Source organism: Oncorhynchus clarkii, chromosome 26 (genome assembly GCF_045791955.1).
Source record: "Oncorhynchus clarkii lewisi isolate Uvic-CL-2024 chromosome 26, UVic_Ocla_1.0, whole genome shotgun sequence".
Lineage (NCBI taxonomy): Eukaryota > Metazoa > Chordata > Actinopteri > Salmoniformes > Salmonidae > Oncorhynchus > Oncorhynchus clarkii.
This window is the reverse complement of record NC_092172.1, coordinates 8,136,025-8,155,745: the sequence shown is the minus strand read 5'-3', so window position 1 is coordinate 8,155,745 and position 19,721 is coordinate 8,136,025. Positions and strand designations below refer to the sequence as shown.

Here is a 19,721-nt window from a genome sequence, read left to right as displayed (position 1 = left end):
TATTAGGAAATGGAAGACATACAAGACCACTGATAATCTCCCTCGATCTGGGGCTCCACGCAAGATCTCACCCCGTGGGGTCAAAATGATCACAAAAACGGTGAGCAAAAATCCCAGAACCACACGGGGGGACCTAGTGAATGACCTGCAGAGAGCTGGGACCAAAGTAACAAAGCCTACCATCAGTAACACACTACGCCGCCAGGGACTCAAATCCTGCAGTGCCAGACGTGTCCCCCTGCATAAGCCAGTACATGTCTAGGCCCGTCTGAAGTTTGCTAGAGAGCATTTGGATGATCCAGAAGAAAATTGGGAGAATGTCAAATGGTCAGATGAAACCAAAATATAAGTTTTTGGTAAACTCAACTCGTCGTGTTTGGATGACAAAGAATGCTGAGTTGCATCCAAAGAACACCATACCTACTGTGAAGCATGGGGGTGGAAACATCATGCTTTGGGGGTGTTTTTCTGATAAGGGACCAGGACGACTGATCCGTGTAAAGGGAAGAATGAATGGGGCCATGTATCGTGAGATTTTGAGTGAAAACCTCCTTCCATCAGCAAGGGCATTGAAGATGAAACGTGGCTGGCTCTTTCAGCATGACAATGATCCCAAACACACCGCCCGGGCAACATAGGAGTGGCTTCGTAAGAAGCATTTCAAGGTCCTGGAGTGGCCTAGCCAGTCTCCAGATCTCAACCCCATAGAAAATCTTTGGACGGAGTTGAAAGTCCGTGTGGCCCAGCAACAGCCCCAAAACATCCCTGCTCTAGAGGAGATCTGCATGGAGGATTGGGCCAAAATACCAGCAACAGTGTGTGAAAACCTTGTGAAGACCTACAGAAAATGTTTGACCTCTGTCATTGCCAACAAAGGGTATATAACAAAGTATTGAGAAACTTTTGTTATTGACCAAATACTTATTTTCCACCATCATTTGCAAATAAATTCATAAAAAAATCCTACAATGTGATGTTCTGGATTTTTTTTTCTCATTTTGTCTGTCATAGTTGAAGTGTACCTATGATGAAAATTACAGGCCTCTCTCATCTTTTTAAGTGGGAGAACTTGCACAATTGGTGGCTGACTACATACTTTTTTTGCCCCACTGTATGTGAGAATGCCTCAAAATGGGGCCCCAGAAGCCACTCAAAGATTGGCATGACCAAAACATGTGTCCCACAGTCGCTGGACTCTGGTGGCATCTCAAACATTTGGCGTCCACATTTGGATATATTTTTGCCAATCTGTCATTTGAGTAATGGAGACGGTGCAAAACTTTAAACTGAATGAGCCCATGCCTTTTGCAAAATGATGAGGTGTGGATACGCTCAATATGTTGTTGCCTTATATCATCAGGAGCTCGGCACCCATGTCTTGCTCCCATGCAGATTTTGTATTTGCCAAGGAAGGCGGATTAATGTTCTGTATTATGTTGTATAATCTGGAGATTGTGCCCTTCAGATACGGGTTAAGATCTAAGCACATCTCGACTGGACACTTAGTGGGCTCGAGTGGAAATGAAGGGAAATGTTTTTTTTAGCAAAGCTGCGAGTATGCAGATATCTAAAAAAGTGGGTATTGGGAACATTATGGGCAAACCTCAGAGTCACAAAAAACACCAGACCGTTCCTATGCCAGAACTGGAATGCCGTGTCAGTCTGTGACACTGGGAAGATATGATTAGATGTTAAAGGAGTTGAAAGTAGTTGCTTGCTTATTTAAGGCTAAAGTGATTTCGGAATTGGGACCAGATTTTAAGGGTGTTCTTGGGATTCAAAACATGGGTGCCAAGGTTCATGGACTGTGGGGAGCACAGGAGCGAGACAGGATAAGTTGGAAGACTTGACTGTAGCTCCATGAGGGCCCAAGTTGAACCATCCTTGTTATAAAATGTAGGAACCCAATAAACACATTTAGATATATTTGCATGACTAGTATTAGTGTAAAAAATGTGGAAGGCCTGCGGGCTTAGGTCTCTCTAGATATACCTTTCTCATTCGTGTATTTGACTTATTCCAAATGAAGTTGGAAATGTAGCTGTCCAGTTGTTTGAACATCGACTTTGGGAGAAAAATGGGGATCATTTGGAATAAGTACAAACATCTAGGTAGTATCTTAACAGAATTAATGCGACCTGCTGATGAAATGGGACCACCTTATGAAATCCTGCTTGGGGCGCTCCAGGAGTGTTTTGAAGTTATGTTTAACCAGAGCCTTAAATGAGCAGATGACATTTATCCCCAAATACGTAAAGACCTGATGCTCCACCATTAAATGGGAAGTTGGCGTACCCAGTTCCTTCTGCTAACTGATTAATGGGGAGGAGCACACTTTTTTGTTAGGTTTAACTTATAACCAGAGAATGTCCCAAAACCTTGTAGCATGTCCAAGAGATAGGGTATAGACTCCACAGGGTTAGAAATGTATAAACGAAGAGTTATGTCGCCCATTTAGTATTTCCTTAATCCTCTCCTCCACCCACAGGGCAACAGCAAGAGGCTCAATAGCCATATCAATTAGGAAAGGGGATAAACAGCAACACTGCCTACCCCCCCCCCCCCCCCTTTCCCCCTGTGAAGAGGGAAGTAGCTGGAGGTAACATTGTTGGTGCGAACGGAAGCCACTGGGAACGAGATCAACATCTTAATCCAGGAAAGGAATAAGGGGCCAAACCCAAGTCTCTCTAGTACCGTAAATGGATATTCCCACTCAACCCGGTCGAAAACCTTTTCAGCATCAAGAGAGATGACAACCTCTGGCTGTTGAGTTGAGTGGACAGAATAAAGAACATTACATAGCCGGCTCATATTATAGAAAGATTGCCTACCTGTCAGAGTTAATTATTATATTAGGCATCACTGTCTCTAAACGGCGTGAGAGGACCTTAGTGAGAATTTTAAAATTGCAACACAAAAGGCTTATAGGGCGGTATGAGCCACAGTCTAGGGGGATTCTTGTCTTTTTATGCAAAACCGAAATACTCGCCTGGGTAGGTGTCTGTGGCAGGTTCAGACTAGAAAGGATTTCAATGTACATTGAGCTGAGGATAGGGGATAATTTAGAAGAGAATGCTTTATAAAACTCAATAGGAAACCGTCAGGCCCAGGAGCTTTACCGCTCTGCATGGACAGGATTGCCAGAGTAGCTTCATTATCACTTATGGAGGCATCCATGTTGGTTTGTTCATCTGAATTGAGACAGGGGATGTCCAGATTGTCTAGAAATGCAGGCATACGAAATGTGTCAGGAAGAGTACGAGTAAAGAGCAGAGTAGAATTGCTTAAATTGATTGTTGATTTCTTTGAGATGGGTAGAAGTTGAATCAGCTGCGACACACATTTCAGGTATGGTGCTGCTGGTAGCGGATTGTCGAAGCTGATGAGATAACAACTTGTCTGCTTTCTCTCCATGTTCATAAAATGTCTGCCTCGACTTAAACAGAAGCTGCTCATGTTTGTTTAGTGGAGAGATTGTCAAATTCTGATTGGTGTAGCAGTCTCTCTTTGTAGAGTTCAGGAGTCAGAGAAGAGGCATATCTGTTGTCCAAATCTAGTGCGCTGTTTGTTGTATGAAATCATTTGGCCCCTTAGATATTATTTTAATGACTCCCACACAGTAGAGGGAGACACGTCAGGGGAGCAGTTGATCTGTAAAAATACATCAATATGAGTTGATGTGTATTTTTTTTAAACACTACAGGATAGTAGCAGTGGGTCAAGTTGCCACGTGCGTTGTGACACAGTACTGTCCAGAAAGCGGATATCTAGCTATAGTCTGAGATGATGATGCTGTGAGATTGACTATTAGTTACAAAAGGAAAAATTATATTGTCCAGCAGGAAAAAGTCAATCCTAGAGTATAGTATATTCTCCAGGCGGACTGGAGAAAAAAAGGAGTAATGTTTAGGGATTGCTCCTCCTACATGGATCAGACAAATTATACGATTCTAGAAATGAGTTGATTACTGCGCCTGATTTTGAAATTACATTGTTGGACTTCGGTCTGGATCTGTCTAGACTTGGATGCAATACACAATTGAAATCTCTGCCCAGTATCAAGTGATGAGAGGTAAGGTCAGGAAGTGTTGCAATGAGGTCAGAGAAAAATATAGCGTCATCCCAATTAGGACCATAGAGGTTAGCCAGAATAACCTGTGTGCTAAACAATTTCCCCATCACTATAATATATCTGCCGTTAGTATCCGAAATGACTTTGGAGGAGACAAACGGGGTGCCTTTTCTGATAAGGATGGCTGTCCCTCTGGCCTTAGCATCAAAGTTGGAGTGAAATATATGGTCTACCCATCCTGTCTTTAGTTTATCATGGTCGCTGGACCGGAGGTGGGTCTCTTGGAGAAAAACAATGTCCGGACTTGGACTTAAGATGAGCAAACACTCGGCTACGCTTGGCCAATTCCTTTTAAATTCCAGCTGATAAAACAAGTGGAGCCTAGAGTATGTGAATTAGGCATAGCTATAGTAATTAGAAATGAATGTTGGTACGATCACATGGCCAGTGTGCTGAGAGGTCAGAGTAATAAAATATAAAGAAAAGAACAACAAAATACTCCGAATAAAGTATTTGGTGGGGGGGAACATATACCCCGTCCCCTTGGGATGATATATATATAATATTGCTTGTGCTTCTGCTGTGCACTGTTGTACAGGACCGATGTCAATCTCTGCTGGCGGCCATATATCAGGGTTATACTGGAGAGAACCTTTACATGGCCTGCGCCTGAAGGTCACAAAAACATTTTGTGATGGTGATGTATTGATACAAGTGGCGCGTGCCGGCAGTCAATCACGTAACCTCTCACTCCCACTCTGAGACATTCAGTGTTGTTGTTTATGTATGTAGCTAGTGAGCTAAGCTGTAGCATTAGTAATGTCTTTCAAAAGGAGACAACTTACAAATGGGGAAATTCCAGAGATTTTTTTTATCAATTCTGACAATGAGTCTGGGTATGAAAGTCAGGAATCAGATTCTGACAGTGACAATGATGAGCTGCCCCCAACCTTGTAGCCATTGAGAACCATGAATCTGAGGACCCCTTGTTTCACTGACGAAGTCCCAGGTCCCTTTGAAGATGCTGGTGGTGATGGAGGCAGACTGACAGTGGATGAAGTACAGGAGTTCTGTGGTAGCTGGAAGGCCTCCAGCCATTTCACCCCTCCTGGCCCTGCTGTTTGCTTTGATGAGTCCCAGTCTGGAGTGCAAAGCCCCTTTCCATTCCCCCTGAGGCAGTGCTTCAAGCTGTTTCTGACAGAGAAGCTGTTGGGAGACATAGTAGAGGAGACCAATCGCTATGCCTTGGAGCTACAGGAGAAGAGAGAGACAGGAGTGATGGGGAAACTCGCTAAATGGTTGACAACCACAATTAGTGAAATGTATACCTTCCTGGTGACAGTCCTTCTCATGGGAATAGTAAAGAAGAACTTCCTAAGAGAATACTGGAGCACAGATCCTATGTTTGTAACTCCCGTCTTTGCCAACCGCTTCCTAGTTCTGCTGCGATGCCTGCATTTTGTCAACAATGCTAATGCCAACCTAAATGACCCGTTACACAAAATAGTAAATGTTCTTATCAGCCTTACATCAGCATTTGGTTGGGTCTTTGTGCAATAGAAGGACCTATGCATTGATGAGTCCCTGATGTTATGGAAGGGTAGGCTGGCGTTCCATCAATATATTCCCTCCAAAAGGCACAGGTTTGGGGTCAAGTTCTTTGTCGTGTGCAATTGGTGCTTCCGGGTCAGTAATGCCCAAAAAGTTATTGTCCGCAAAGGTGAAATGGCCTACTTTTATGTGAATTAATAAGGAGGTGGAACACACTTCAATTCAAACGGTTGTTAAAAAATAAAGACGTGTTCGAAAATCATTTGAAATTGCCAAGTTGAAACAGTCTATAAATAAAAACAGGCAGCGTGCCTTGGTTTGAGGGCAGCGCGGATGAACTGTCCTGTAACCATCACATTTTGGAAGAGTGAGCGCATTCTGACATCACGTGCATAAAATAGATATTGGAGATATTTAGAACTCCAGTATGAACAGGTCAACAAGAACACTTTCATAATTTTTCATAATTCATACACAACGGGGAGGATGGAGACTTCGTACATGTAGTGTGTATACTTTTCAAGTTACAGTATTTCCTTTATCATTTTTTTTAATGACATCTCAAAATAACAACCAAAATTACATTAGTATTCTTTAGATCGCCTCTGACCATTCCCCATGTTCTGTGTTAGAAATATTGTTACAGTATTTGCTTTAGAACGTGTCTGTGAAAACAAAGGCACATTCCTGTGTGATTTTGGAGAGGGAGAGGAGAGGGAGATAGCTGAAAGTTCTAATCCCTGATTTTACAATAGGGTGTGAACTGTCAACCCCCCACCAGCTCCCTCCTCCCCCTCTGTGGGTGAGGCCGAAGTCATCCACTGAAAAGTTAATCCGACCCATCTGGATCCTTACAGTACAGTCATTACACACCCTTTGCCTTGATGACAGCTTTGCACACTCTTGGCATTCTCTCAACCAGCTTCATAAGGTAGTCAACTGAAATGCATTTAAATTAATAGGTGTGCCTTCTTAAAAGTTAATATGTGGGATTTCTTTCCTTCTTAATGCGAGCCAATCAGTTGTGTTGCGACAAGGTAGGGTTGGTATACAGAAGATATGCCTATCTGGTAAAAGAACAAGTCCATATTATGGCAAGAACTGCTCAAATAAGCAAAGAGAACGACAGTCCATCATTACTTTAAGACATGAAGGTCAGTCAATCTGGAAAATCCAGAAAGTTTCTTCAAGTGCAGCCACAAAAACCATCAAGCACTATGATGAAACTGACTTTCATGAGGACTGCCACAGGAAAGGAAGACCCAGAGTTACCTCTGCTGCAGAGGATACGCTGATTAGAGTTACCAGAGTTCAAGTAACAGACTGCGTGAATCAGACCTTCATGCTCAGACTGCTGCAAAGAAACCACTACTAAAGGACACGAATAAGAAGAAGAGACTTGCTTTGGCCAAGAAACACAAGCAATCGACATTAGACCGGTGGAAATCTGTCCTTTGGTCTGATGAGTCCAAATTTGAGATTTTTGGTTCCAACCGCCGTGTCTTTGTGAGACGCAGAGTAGGTGAACGGATGATCTCTGCATGTGTGGTTCCCACCATGAAGCATGGAGGAGGAGGTGTGATAGTGTGGGGGTGCTTTGCTGGTGACACTGTCTGTGATTTATTTAGAATTCAAGGCACACTTACCCAGCATGGCTATCACAGCATTCTGCAGTGATACACCATCCCATCTGGTTTGCGATTAGTGGGGCTATCATTTGTTTTTCAACAGGACAGTGACCCAACATACTTCCAGGCTGTGTAAGGGCTATTTTACCAATAAGGAGAGTGATGGAGTGCTGCAACAGATGACCTGACCTCCACAATCACCGGACCTCAACCCAATTGAGATGGTTTGGGATGAGTTGGACCGCAGAGTGAAGGAAAAGTAGCCAACAAGTGGTCAGCATATGTGGGAACTGCTTCAAGATTGTTGGAAAAGCGTTCCAGTTTAATCTGGTTGAGAGAATGCTAAGAGTGTACAAAGCTGTCATCAAGGCAAAGGGTGGCTACTTTGAAGAATCTAAAACATAAAATATATTTTGATTTGGTTAATACTTTTTTGGTTACTACATGATTCCATATATGTTATTTCATAGTTTTAATGTCTTCACTATTATTCTACAAAAGAGTAAAAATAAAAAAAAACCCTTGAATGAGGAGCCGTGTCCAAACTTTTGACTGGCACTATATATAGAGTTTTTTTTAAACATTCCATTTAATTTAAAACCTTGCTTAAATTTGCTGCCAAATCTAATTTCACACTAACATTTCACACTAACAAATAATGTATTCAAGGACAATGAAGCAGAAATGTTTTTAAGACAAACACCAGAGTCACTTTGTTACCATATGTTCCTCTATGAGTCGTACTGTCAAGTAGCATATAATTGATTTGGTCACTGGTCTTCAGGTACAGTATGTCTTCATGAGGATTAGGACAGCATTATGAGAAAGTCTAACGTAATGTGTTGCAGGGTGCAACGATTCTTTTGTCATCTTTTGAGGGGCAGCATTTAATCTGTACAAAATGATTCAATTCCCACTCCTTGGAGAAGGCAGTAGCAGAGATATGGTTGAGTGCACTGATTTATCACGGTGGAGGGGATTTGACTATCCACAAGGCTTAAGCTTTTGCAATTTTAAAAGATAAACAGATGTACACACAACAAACTCTCACAGGCTAGAATGACACATGCCTTCTCCTCATGATCTGCCAAAATGTCTCCATTAAAACTATAATCCCCCTTTCTCTCTCTTCTCAGCCCTTGAACTCCCTCAAGTCAGATGAGGCAGGCCCAAAACAGGGGCCTACATTCCAGGATGGCCAGCGGCGGGTGGACTATGTTCTCACATATCATATCCAGAAACCCCAGAGTTTTCGTCGCAAGACATCCCACTTCGGGGATTACCGCATCCTCAGGAGCCTGCGCCGCAGTCTGAGCATGATGAGAGGTCGGGACACGCCACCACCCAAAGAAGACCCTGAGGTTGCTGCCCACAAGCATCGCCTTGACTACCATGAGGATGACAAGCGCTTCCGCCAGACTGAGTTTGAGGATAACCTTCGAGAGATGGGCCTGGAGCTAGAGAAGGATGAGGGGGTGAGTTAGTGGCCTTGGACTGTGTTTTCCCCACATGTTTGAAAACCTCAACAGTAGAACATCTCAAAGTCTTTTTGGAATAACCTAGCAATTAGACTGCCTAATCTAACTGATATAAAAAATGTTGATCAACCTATTTTGTCGTAGACTCAATCCCTGGTGTAATGGCGTAATACTTAATAATATTCGGCAATAATATATTACGTAATATTCTGGCGTAATATTCAATCCCTGGTGTGGTTGTGCATTTAGACTAGATGCTTGCTTGTAGCTGCATTCTTTCACATCTTGGCAATCAGTATTCAGATATAGTCTTTGATGTCATGTTGTTCCATTGCACGCAACTTAATTCTCCATTCCTCCTCATTTTGACTGGTTGACATTTGTCCATCTATTGTTCATGTAGCGATTGTATCACGTATCTTCTTCATACCGGAACAAAGCACATTGAACTTCCTCTTGCGTTGAGGGTTTACTGTGATCAGATATGATTTTTCAAATCTACAATTGACCTGCATTCGTCACATTATTGATCTTAATCAAATGAACAGCTTTCATCCAATATATATCTGATAAGAAAGGACAGCATGTGCAATAGATTTTCCCTACAATGGAAGTAATTATTTTCAGCCTTACAAGCTTAAAGAGGCCTAATGTCATAGGTTATTATATACACTAGGGAGTGGCTATAGACCCATTAATCATTACTCATTCATCATAAATCGTTACATTGATCAAGACCCAAGATACATTGGCTGCGGACCAAACACTTAAAAGACACACCCTATCCCCTCAGTCCTTAAATTAAGTGGACACTTCTGATGATGTATCATGACGTCTGACGAGTATACACTTGCAGGGCAAGGGGCGAGAGAGGAAGGAATGATTTTTAAATGGACCACCTTTGGCTGGAAATTCATCACTTGCTCATCCTGTGATGATTGTGTTTTCAGCCACCGGTAGCTTGTGGGTACTTTAGATGCTTTAGATGTCAATTGTGAGTGCATGTCTACTTACAATTGAAGTCGGAAGTTTACATACACCTTAGCCAAATACATTTAAACTCAGTTTTTCACAATTCCTGATATTTAATACAAGTAAAAATTCCCTGTTTTAGGTCAGTTAGTATCACCACTTTATTTTTAAGAATGTGAAATAATAGTAGAGATAATGATTTATTTCAGCTTTCATTTCTTTCATCACATTCCCAGTGGGTCAGAAGGTTACATCCACCTAATTTGCCTCCCTCATGATGCCATCTATTTTGTGAAGTGCACCAGTCCCTCCTGCAGCAAAGCACCCCCACAACATGATGCTGCCACCCCCGTGCTTCACGGTTGGGATGGTGTTCTTCGGCTTGCAAGCTTCATCTTTTTCCTCCAAACATAGTTTGGTCATTATGGCCAAACAGTTCTATTTTTGTTTCATCAGACCAGAGGACATTTCTCTAAAAAAGTATGATCTTTGTCCCCATGTGCAGTTGCAAACTGTAGTCTGTCTTTTTTATGGTGGTTTTGGAGCAGTGGCTTCTTCCTTGCTGAGTGGCCTTTCAGGTTATGTCGATATAGGACTCGTTTTACTGTGGATATAAATAATTTTGTACCTGTTTCCTCCAGCATCTTCACAAGGTCCTTTGCTTTTGTTCTGGGATTGATTTGCACTTTTCACACCAAAGTACGTTCATCTCTAGGAGACAGAACGCGTCTCCTTCCTGAGCGGTATGACGGCTGCGTGGTCCCATGGTGTTTATACTTGCGTACTATTGTTTGTACAGATGAACGTGGTACCTTCTTGGCGTTTGGAAATTGCTCCCAAGGATGAACCAGACTTGTGGTCTACAAAAAAAGTGTTTAGGTCTTGGCTGATTTATTTTTATTTTTCCATGATGTCAAGCAAAGAGGCACTGAGTTTGAAAGTAGGCCTTGAAATACATCCACAGGTGACTTCCAATTGACTCGAATGATGTCAATTAGCATATCAGAAGCTTCTAAAGCCATGACATAATTTTCAGGAATTTTACAAGCTGTTTAAAGGCACAGTCAACTTAGTGTATGTAAACTTCTGACCCACTGGAATTGTGATACAGTGAATTATAAGTGAAATAATCTGTCTGTAAACAGTTGTTGGAAAAATGACTTGTGTCATGCACAAAGTAGATGTCCTAACCGACTTGCCAAAACTATCGTTTGTTAATTTAACAAGAAATTTGTGGAGTGGTTGAAAAATGAGTTTTAATGACTCCAACCTAAGTGTATATAAACTTCCGACTTCAACTGTATATTAAATAATTAATTATTAATATATGCCTACTGTATGATGGCTAGTATATTAATTAGCTAACTAACGTTAGCCTGCCTAGCTGGATCTTCCAAAAGTCAATAATCCAGAGAGGGTGTAAGGTACAGGACAGCAGGCGGGCTCAGGGTCAGGTCAGGCAGAGGTCGCTAATCCAGAGTAGTGGGGCAAAAGTACAGGACGACAGGCAGGCTCAGGGTCAGGGCTGGCAGAACGGTCAGAACCGGGAAACTAGACAACAGGAGCAGGAAAACAGGTAGGAGCAGGGAAAACAAAACACTGGTAGGTTCTATGAACAAAACTAACTGGCAACAGACAAACAGAGAACACAGGTATAAATACAAAGGGGATAATGGTGAAAATGAGCGAAACAAATCAGGGTGTGACATATGTGGAGTTTCAAGCCCCGGAGTGAACATAATTGTACACTCGCAAAGCCGACTAAAAACGAGGGCTGAGGGGCTTACGTTGCAAACCTCCCTTGCTTGGCTAATCATTTGGACGGCCCTCCAAGATGACGACGGGGATTCCCCAAAGGGCACAAGGCTATGGTAAGTGTACGAGGGTGTGTCTTTTAAGTGTTTGGACCGCAGCCATTGTGTCTCCCATTCAGATTTAAATATCTACAGTATACAGCATAAAACATATTTGGGATTTAAAAACTATGGGAAACTGCCCTGTAAGAAAGAGTAATGGTAAGGCCTAGTTCCTAACCACTCCATTTGCAAACCACTACTGAAACCACTTAAGTAAAGATTTGACATGTGTTTACTGTTCTATCTTTTATCGTTGATTTGTGTTTTGTAATGTCTGTTACGTGACATTTTGCAGAAAAATGGTAGGAGGCATGTGGTTCTGTGGGAGTTGGGTTCCTATTGCATGCATGAAGAGGTCTCTTACCATTTAGTGATTGTTGCTCACATGGGTTGAAGTTTTGTTTTGAGTGATATAAAGGCAAATTCAAAAGGATTTGATACTTATTGACAACATCTGTATGCTTTGTTGATGAGTAAGTCGGAAAAACCCTCCCTGTTTTATTTTATTAATTTACTTTGTCCATGAATGAGGGTTGTTTGTGGATAATCGAACCAAAGCCCCAAAATAGAATTGGCAGGATCTGTTCTGCTTGATATTGCTGTGAAAAGTGTAGTCTGCCACAGTGTTCTCAACAGACAGGGCCAGGACCCTGAAGTGGGCTGGGAGGTGTGAGGATGTAGGTCAGGAGCATATGAGAGGGACTTACATAACCACTGTTGTTTTTGATAGAGGAGATTGTGGAGAGAGAACTTTTATCCTGTATATATTAGACTATGAGACATTGCTTTCTATTCAAGTGGATACAGCCGTTGGCTGACTCAAACCAACAACAATCCTTGCTATTGTAGCATTGCGACTTTTTTTCAGTTGCAATGCTGCAGTAGCATTGCTGTGCTTTATCTTGGAGAGACTGATTAGTCCTTAGAGATGTGACATTAGCTTCATTCTAGGGACACATATATCACGCAGATAAAACAGGGGGAACTTATTTCATCGCACATTAAAATATCCATGAAAACCTTTTGCCTTATTTTTATTATTTTATTCAACATCACATGCTCTGTTTTCCAGAACAAAATCCCAGGAATTGGCTTCCTGAAGATCCATGCTCCCTGGAATGTGCTCTGTCGGGAGGCAGAATTCATGAAGCTCAAGATGCCCACCAAAAAGGTATGGCCTGCCTTTAGATGGATCACTGTAGATCACTGGTCAGTTTCTATGGGAAGGCACCCCAATGTGAGAACACGCTTTCCCCTAAAGTCAGGACAGCGAAGTCCCTGCACGGCTTCTGAAAGGTCTAAAACCCTCTCTCTACCTCTCTCTTACCTCTCTCTACCTTAAATAACTCTCACAGCACCCCGACGCCCCCCCCCCCCCCCCCCCCCCCCCCAAAAAAAAGAAAAAAGGGACTTGTCTTTTTCTACTAGCACTGATGTTTCTGATAAACACATTGTTGAGGGAACATGTCCTTGATACGATTGTGATGGGCTGTTGTCTCACCTAGCTATCATAAGATGAAGGCACTAATCGTAAGTCGCTCTGGATAAGAGTGTTCTGTTAAATGACTAAGTTGTTAAAACAAACAAGTAAAATGAAACTGATAGCCTTTCCATGCACTCATTTCTCAACACGTTTTCCTCCTGTTTCCCCTTTCCCTTCAGGTGTACGAGGTCAAACAGGGAAGTGATGTGGTGGAGAGGATCAATCTGTTCATCCGCAAAGCGACTGCACCACTTCATCCTAAAGTGGAGCCGAATAGAGCCCAAAATGTGAAGCATCTCTCCCACCCTTTCTCCAGGGAAAAGCAGCACCTGTGAGTATAGTAGTAGCACTGAGACCTGTGGCATTGCTTCAGGGGTTTAGTCTCATCATTGAACATTAAATACAAAGTGGCTTGAAATGTTTATTGCAACCGGAAAGACGTTTATTTTCAATGCAAGACATGGGTACAATGCCACAGTATAGCTATTTAAATCATTACAGCACAGGTTGTGGCGTTATTAACACTAGAACCGCTAAAGCAGTCATTTTGATTGCACATAAGTTTTAAAACAACTTACTCTGCCATTTTTTCAGTTTTGCCCGCCTCTGTCCTTGACTTTTTCCTAAATAGGTCTATATAACACACTGCCGTTGTTAGAATCTCAATATGACAAACAGAACTGGAGTTATAACCAGTTTTACGAGGACATGCCATTTAAAAAATAAATCATTGGGGGAGTACATAGTGTACATAGTGAGCGCGTGCGTAATTTACAATGGCAAGAAGACCAAGATGAATGGATGCACATGTTGCCTTAGCGATGCTACAAGATCCAAATGAAAATGACTCAGATGGCGGGGAAGAAATGAATCATGATGATTATTCGTCGGATTCTGAGCCTCAGCCTGAATAACCTACACCTTCTAGGCTTAAGTGCAAAAAGGAAGCCAGAATGGTGGGAACTGCGTAGGTTCCCCCGCCACAACCAAATGGAACAGTGAGAGAGGAGAGCAGATGGGATGGCACCATTTGGATAGAACTTGCCAATGACACTGCTCCATGGAGATTATCAACACGTTACAGAGTAAGGACACTTCCTGGGATCTGTCTGTTGATGACCTGGAAGTGTTCATTTTAATCCGGTATGTCCGTAGAGTATTCGGTGGAAAGAGCGTGTGTATGGAGAGCTTTTGGTCAGACTTGAATGGGATACTTTTATTTCGAGAAAACTTGTCACGGGATTGCTTCAGAGAGATCATGCGTTACCTCCATTTTGATGACAAAGATACAAACAAATTCGCCATGGTATCCAGCGAATAAATAATTGACTATTTTTCACTACTGTCATATCGACACTTCTTATAATGCCATTATTGCATATGTGCTGATTTTCAGTATTTATCAAGCACACTTATAATGATGTTTAGGCTACTGATGTTTTCATCATTAGACTGTGCGTCTTGCTGACTGCGCACCTTGGTGGTTGGGGTATTACTTTTTGTGTGTGTGTGTGTGGGGGGGTCATTATAAAAGGAAGCTGTTAGCGTGTTCAATGGACGTACTGTAAGCTTTCTGTCAAAATGACTGCTCATTTGCTTGAAGGGGGGTCCCACAAGGCCCAGCAGTTTTAGTGTTAAAGATTGTAATTAGTGAGCTGGATGCTTTTATGTGCAGAATATGTGATTATGTATGAATGATACAGGCTGCTACCTGTAATTATTCATCTCAGTAGGTGCGTTTCCCCATAATGTGATATGGCTGAGCTAAAATAAAGGTAATTTAAAGGGTTCTTCTACCCCCGCAGTCTTCACCAGTCTCGAGCTCTTTGTCATTTTTGACATGGTTAATGGCCCCACTGTGCCATGACGGTAATAATGTAGAGGTGCAATCAACAGGCCCAAAATCAACAGGCACAAAATCAACGGATACAAAATCTGAACAAAGATGTTGTTTGGAAGAGATCCACTCTGCGATTCAATATTATTTTTAAACAGATGTTCAAGGCATAATTAATCCGCATAATTAATCCGCGTTTGGATGTTAGAATATTATGTATTGTAAAAAGCACAATGTTTGAATGTCTTTCGAGCGAGGCTAGTAAACAAGCTGGATTTTATTCAAGAGAGTGGGCACAGAGGTTACAGGCTATTTTGAGCTCCTGACTCTCAATGAACACTGTGTAGGCCAGGCTGCTGACTAACCCTAGCTACCAATACATGTTGCAACCATATTCTCCTTGTAACCACCTTGTATTGTATGTCTGGTCTAACTAATGACAGCACGTGTGTGGGACATCTTGGCCAGAAAAGAAAAAATCGCTGTCCACGTACCTACAAATCTGATATGACATGTCTGCACGGAACACGAACATAGCTTCTCCTGGTTGAGTACATGGCTCTTTAAATCAACCACTGACAGAAAGCTCCTCTGTCTTCTGTATTAACAGGTTTGATCTCTCAGACAGAGAGTCTTTCTTCGACAGCAAAACCAGGGCCTCAATAGTAAGTACTATAGATCTGCTTGAATGATGGGCAAGTCAATAAAAAGCCCGTCACACCACAAGTAAACACATTTTGTTTTGTTCATGTGATTTACTATCCATTGGATTCTTCCTCAATCAGCGGATGTTGCTCCCAGTGGAGATGGTGTAGAACTTTACCGCTCAACAGAAACATCAATACTGAGCTAAAATGACTTTGGAGATAGCCATGACGTTTGAAAACAACTTGCCCATCAATGCATTATGAGTGGTTCGTTAATGGCCAGGAGCTGAGGTCCATTTCTGAACAAATTCATTGCACAGGACAGGATTTCTGCCCTATTTGGATGTGATTATTACCTGAGATCGTCTTAATACATTGAGGAAGTATTATTTATTTTTTAAACATTTATGTTATTTACCCATTTAGGTTTATGAAGTGTTGAAACGTACAAGATGCACTAAAGCCAAATACACCATGGGTAAGCCGAGCCATGTCCCCTCTCTCTTGTAGATATTACAATGAATTTGGGTCCTTTAGGGTTGTAAATTACACCTGTCTTATCTTTCTAGACACCACTAGTATGCTGTAGTAGAATATTACTGCTATTGTGTGCCTTCTGTTTGATAGTAAAATTTGGAATCTCTTGAAAATGACGTTTACAGGAATCACCAGTCTCCTTGGCAATGGTGTTTACAGTGCTGCGTACCCTCTTCACGATGTGGGTATATTACTACACATATTATCAATACCCATGCAAAGCCAAGTGCTCTGTGACCAGACAACACTCATTGTGTCATTACGTGTCTTGCAGGGGGATGTTGATGGCATGGGGCCGGAGGCCAACGACAGGAAGGTGAGACGAGCAAATCATCGGTCATGTCAATATGCAATCAGTGAAATCACCAACTGATCCATTCTTTTGTGTCACTGTTAGCGATTATCATAAACCATTTTATTGTGAGGACAGGAAAGTCTCGTCGATAGCGACAGAGCATATTGAAAAGGTTCAAGCACAGAATTCAAATACTGTCTAAACGCCCATTTGGCTTAGAGAATAATTACACTGTATTGAAAGTGTCACCACGGCAACAGGCTTAATCCCTTTTCACCATCCTCAAGCATTGTACGACAACCAGTCTGGTCGAATCTAAGCGATTTAAGCCCAGAGCAAAGAAAATCGAAAGAATTTCCAAGTTGCCGTATGGCAGTGGTATGTTTTTTCCCACCCATCTTCTGTAGTCCGTGCACAGAGCAAATTGAGTGCTCTCTCACAGAAATTACTTATGTCCTTGAGATGATGGCATGATCACATTTTAGAGGTGATGTTGTTATGAGTTGTTCCATGGTTTGTTGTTTTTCCAGTCCTGTGTTACGCTGGTCTATGATGAGTCACAGGCATCACTAATTTGTCTTGCAAAGTGGGAGCTCTGTTTGGGAACAGACAGGGCCATTGGGGTGGAGGATGGTAACCTACTGAAGCTCTGTTTGGTGCTGTGCCATTGGGACTACAGTTCACTGTTCAGTAAAAAAAAAAAATTGTGAGACTCTGATGGCATGACCCCTGTGTGCCCATTTCCCTGCCTGAGAGCGATGGCACTTTATTAGTGAAACCTCATGTCTGACAGGCAGAGGAATACAACATGAGACCAACAGTAAAATGTACTTATATAATTTCATGTAGATGCAGGCTAGCGTCTTCTGAGTAGCAATATAAGAGTCATCTAAATAACATTCGATGCTCAAGGATGATCTTGACCTGTCAGACGACGCAGACCACAGCACCCTGTCCCTACATGCTGATCCTGGGCCCGGTTTCATAAAACATCTTAAGTGGTTCCCTTAAGTACAAAAGTCCAGAGAGGACATATGACTAAAAATAATTCCCTCGTTATCGAGATCACAACTTATTTATCTTATGATCATGACATAAAAGTTGTTTTGTCAAGATCATGAGATAAACTCTATAAATAGGAGTGGACGTAAAGATGATAGATTGTCAGTGTGGCTGAGGCGGCAGAGTCCACAGTGGATCAGCGCATGCGTTTTTATTGATTGCTACACTAAGGGATGGTACGTTTCATGGTAACATCATGCTTTCATTTGTGTTTGGAGCTCATTATCAGTTTTTAGGTTAGAATGTTAGCAAGCTAAATATTCCTTACCTTGAGCTAAGGGCTTCTGAAATCGTGGGGCATTCAAGCCCAGAATGATGCCTGACAGGCAGCACTGTCTCCCAGACTGAGTGCCACCCCAAAGACCATAGCCAATCGTATGCAAGCAACAACGTAGCTAACTTGGCTAGTCTTGTGAGCAAGCAAGCTAGTAGTCCTGTTAGCTAGCTAGTATCTCAGGCTCTGTAGTAGTCACATTATTATTTTTTTGTTTTGTTTGTTTATTACCCACTTTTTCTCCCCAATTTCGATTTTGTCTCATTGCTGCAACTCCCCAACGGACTCGGGAGATGAAGGTCGAGTCATGCGTTCTCCCGCCAAACCATGCTTCTTAACACTCGCACCAATGTGTTGGAGGAAACACAGTTCAACTGGCGACCAAGGTCAGCCTGCAGGCTCCCGGCCCACCACAAGGAGTCGCTAGAGCGTGATGAGCCAAGGAAAGCCCCTCCCCCAACCCTGATGATGCTGGGCCAATTGTGCGCTGCCTTATGGGACTTCCAATCACGGCCGGGATGGAACCCGGGTCTGTAGTGACGCCTCTAGCACTACAGTGCCAATAGGACTGTCTTATACCGCTGTACCACTCGGGAGGCCCAGTAACATTATTTCTGACACCTTTATCAAAATCCCACAGTTCTTCCATTTTTACTTAATGAGAATAGTATACATTATTATGCATAATTTAGAAAATGCCACCAGAGGGGGTCAGAGTTTAACATGTTAATCAGTTGGTCCCCCGCGGGATTGTTGAGCTGATTATGGCTAATGTGATTAGCAGGAGGTTGTAAGTAACAAGAACATTTCCCAGGACATAGACATATCTGATATGTGCAGAAATCTTAAATTCTTGTTAATCTTACTGTGTTGACCAATCTACAGTAGCCATTACAGTAGAAGAATACCATGCTATTGTTTGAGGAGAATGCACAGTTATGAACTTGAAAATGTATTAATAAACCAATTAGGCACATTTGGGGCAGTCTTGATACACAATTTTGAATTGAAATGCAATGGTTCATTGGATCAGTAAAAACAACTTTGCACATACACTGCTGCCATCTAGTGGGAAAAATCTAAATTGTCCCTGGACTGGCATAATACATTATGACCTTTCTCTTGCATTTCAAAGATGATGGTACAAAAAAATACCAAAAAATTCATGTTTTTTTCTTTGTATTATCTTCTACCAGATCAAATGTGTTATAATCTCCTATAGTAATTTAACATTTCAACAAACTTCAAAGTGTTAACTTTCAAATGGTATCAAGATTATGCATATTCTTGCTTCAGGTCCTGATTTGGGTATGTCATTATTTTTTTTAATATATTTTTTATTTTTTTTATTTATATATTTATTTATTTTTCTCCCAAATTTCGTGGTATCCAATTGTTGTTGTAGTAGCTACTATCTTGTCTCATTGCTACAACTCCCGTACGGGCTCGGGAGAGACGAAGGCTGAATGTCATGCGTCCTCCGATACACAACCCAACCAGCCGTACTGCTTCTTAACACAGTGCGCATCCAACCCGGAAGCCAGCCGCACCAATGTGTCCGAGGCTACACCGTGCACCTGGCAACCTTGGCTAGCGCGCACTGCGCCCGGCCCGCCACAGGAGTCGCTGGTGCGCGATGAGACAAGGAGATCCCTACCGACCAATCCCTCCCTAACCCGGACGACGCTAGGCCAATTGTGCGTCGCCCCACGGACCTCCCGGTCGCGGCCGGTTACGACAGAGCCTGGGTGCGAACCCAGGGACTCTGATGGCACAGCTGGCGCTGCAGTACAGCGCCCTTAACCACTGCCTGTCATTTTTTTTTTAAATGGGCGGATCCTTAAAAGGTTTTAAAATGTGTTCTGCAACTGACTAAAGTTAAGGAAACTTTAAGGGAAAAGATCATGGGAAAATAAACTTAAGGGGTTTTATGCAACCGGCACCTGGACCTTAATGGCACTGATTCTGTGTCACGGCTGACTATGTGTGTAGATTGGAATCAGGCGCAGAGAGCAGAGAGTTCCAGGGG

The 19,721-nt window shown here is 42.3% G+C and overlaps 1 protein-coding gene across 1 annotated transcript in view; it reads left to right on the top strand.

The window, feature by feature from the left end:
* Positions 1–19,721, top strand: part of LOC139385078 (anoctamin-1-like) — a 52,525-nt gene that overhangs the window by 10,159 nt on the left and 22,645 nt on the right. Inside the window, exons 3-9 of the mRNA XM_071130123.1 lie at positions 8,388–8,726; positions 12,630–12,728; positions 13,220–13,371; positions 15,488–15,542; positions 15,951–16,002; positions 16,187–16,242; positions 16,336–16,377. Of these exons, the coding sequence (XP_070986224.1) occupies positions 8,388–8,726; positions 12,630–12,728; positions 13,220–13,371; positions 15,488–15,542; positions 15,951–16,002; positions 16,187–16,242; positions 16,336–16,377 (795 nt within the window). The remainder of the gene's footprint in view (positions 1–8,387; positions 8,727–12,629; positions 12,729–13,219; positions 13,372–15,487; positions 15,543–15,950; positions 16,003–16,186; positions 16,243–16,335; positions 16,378–19,721) is intronic.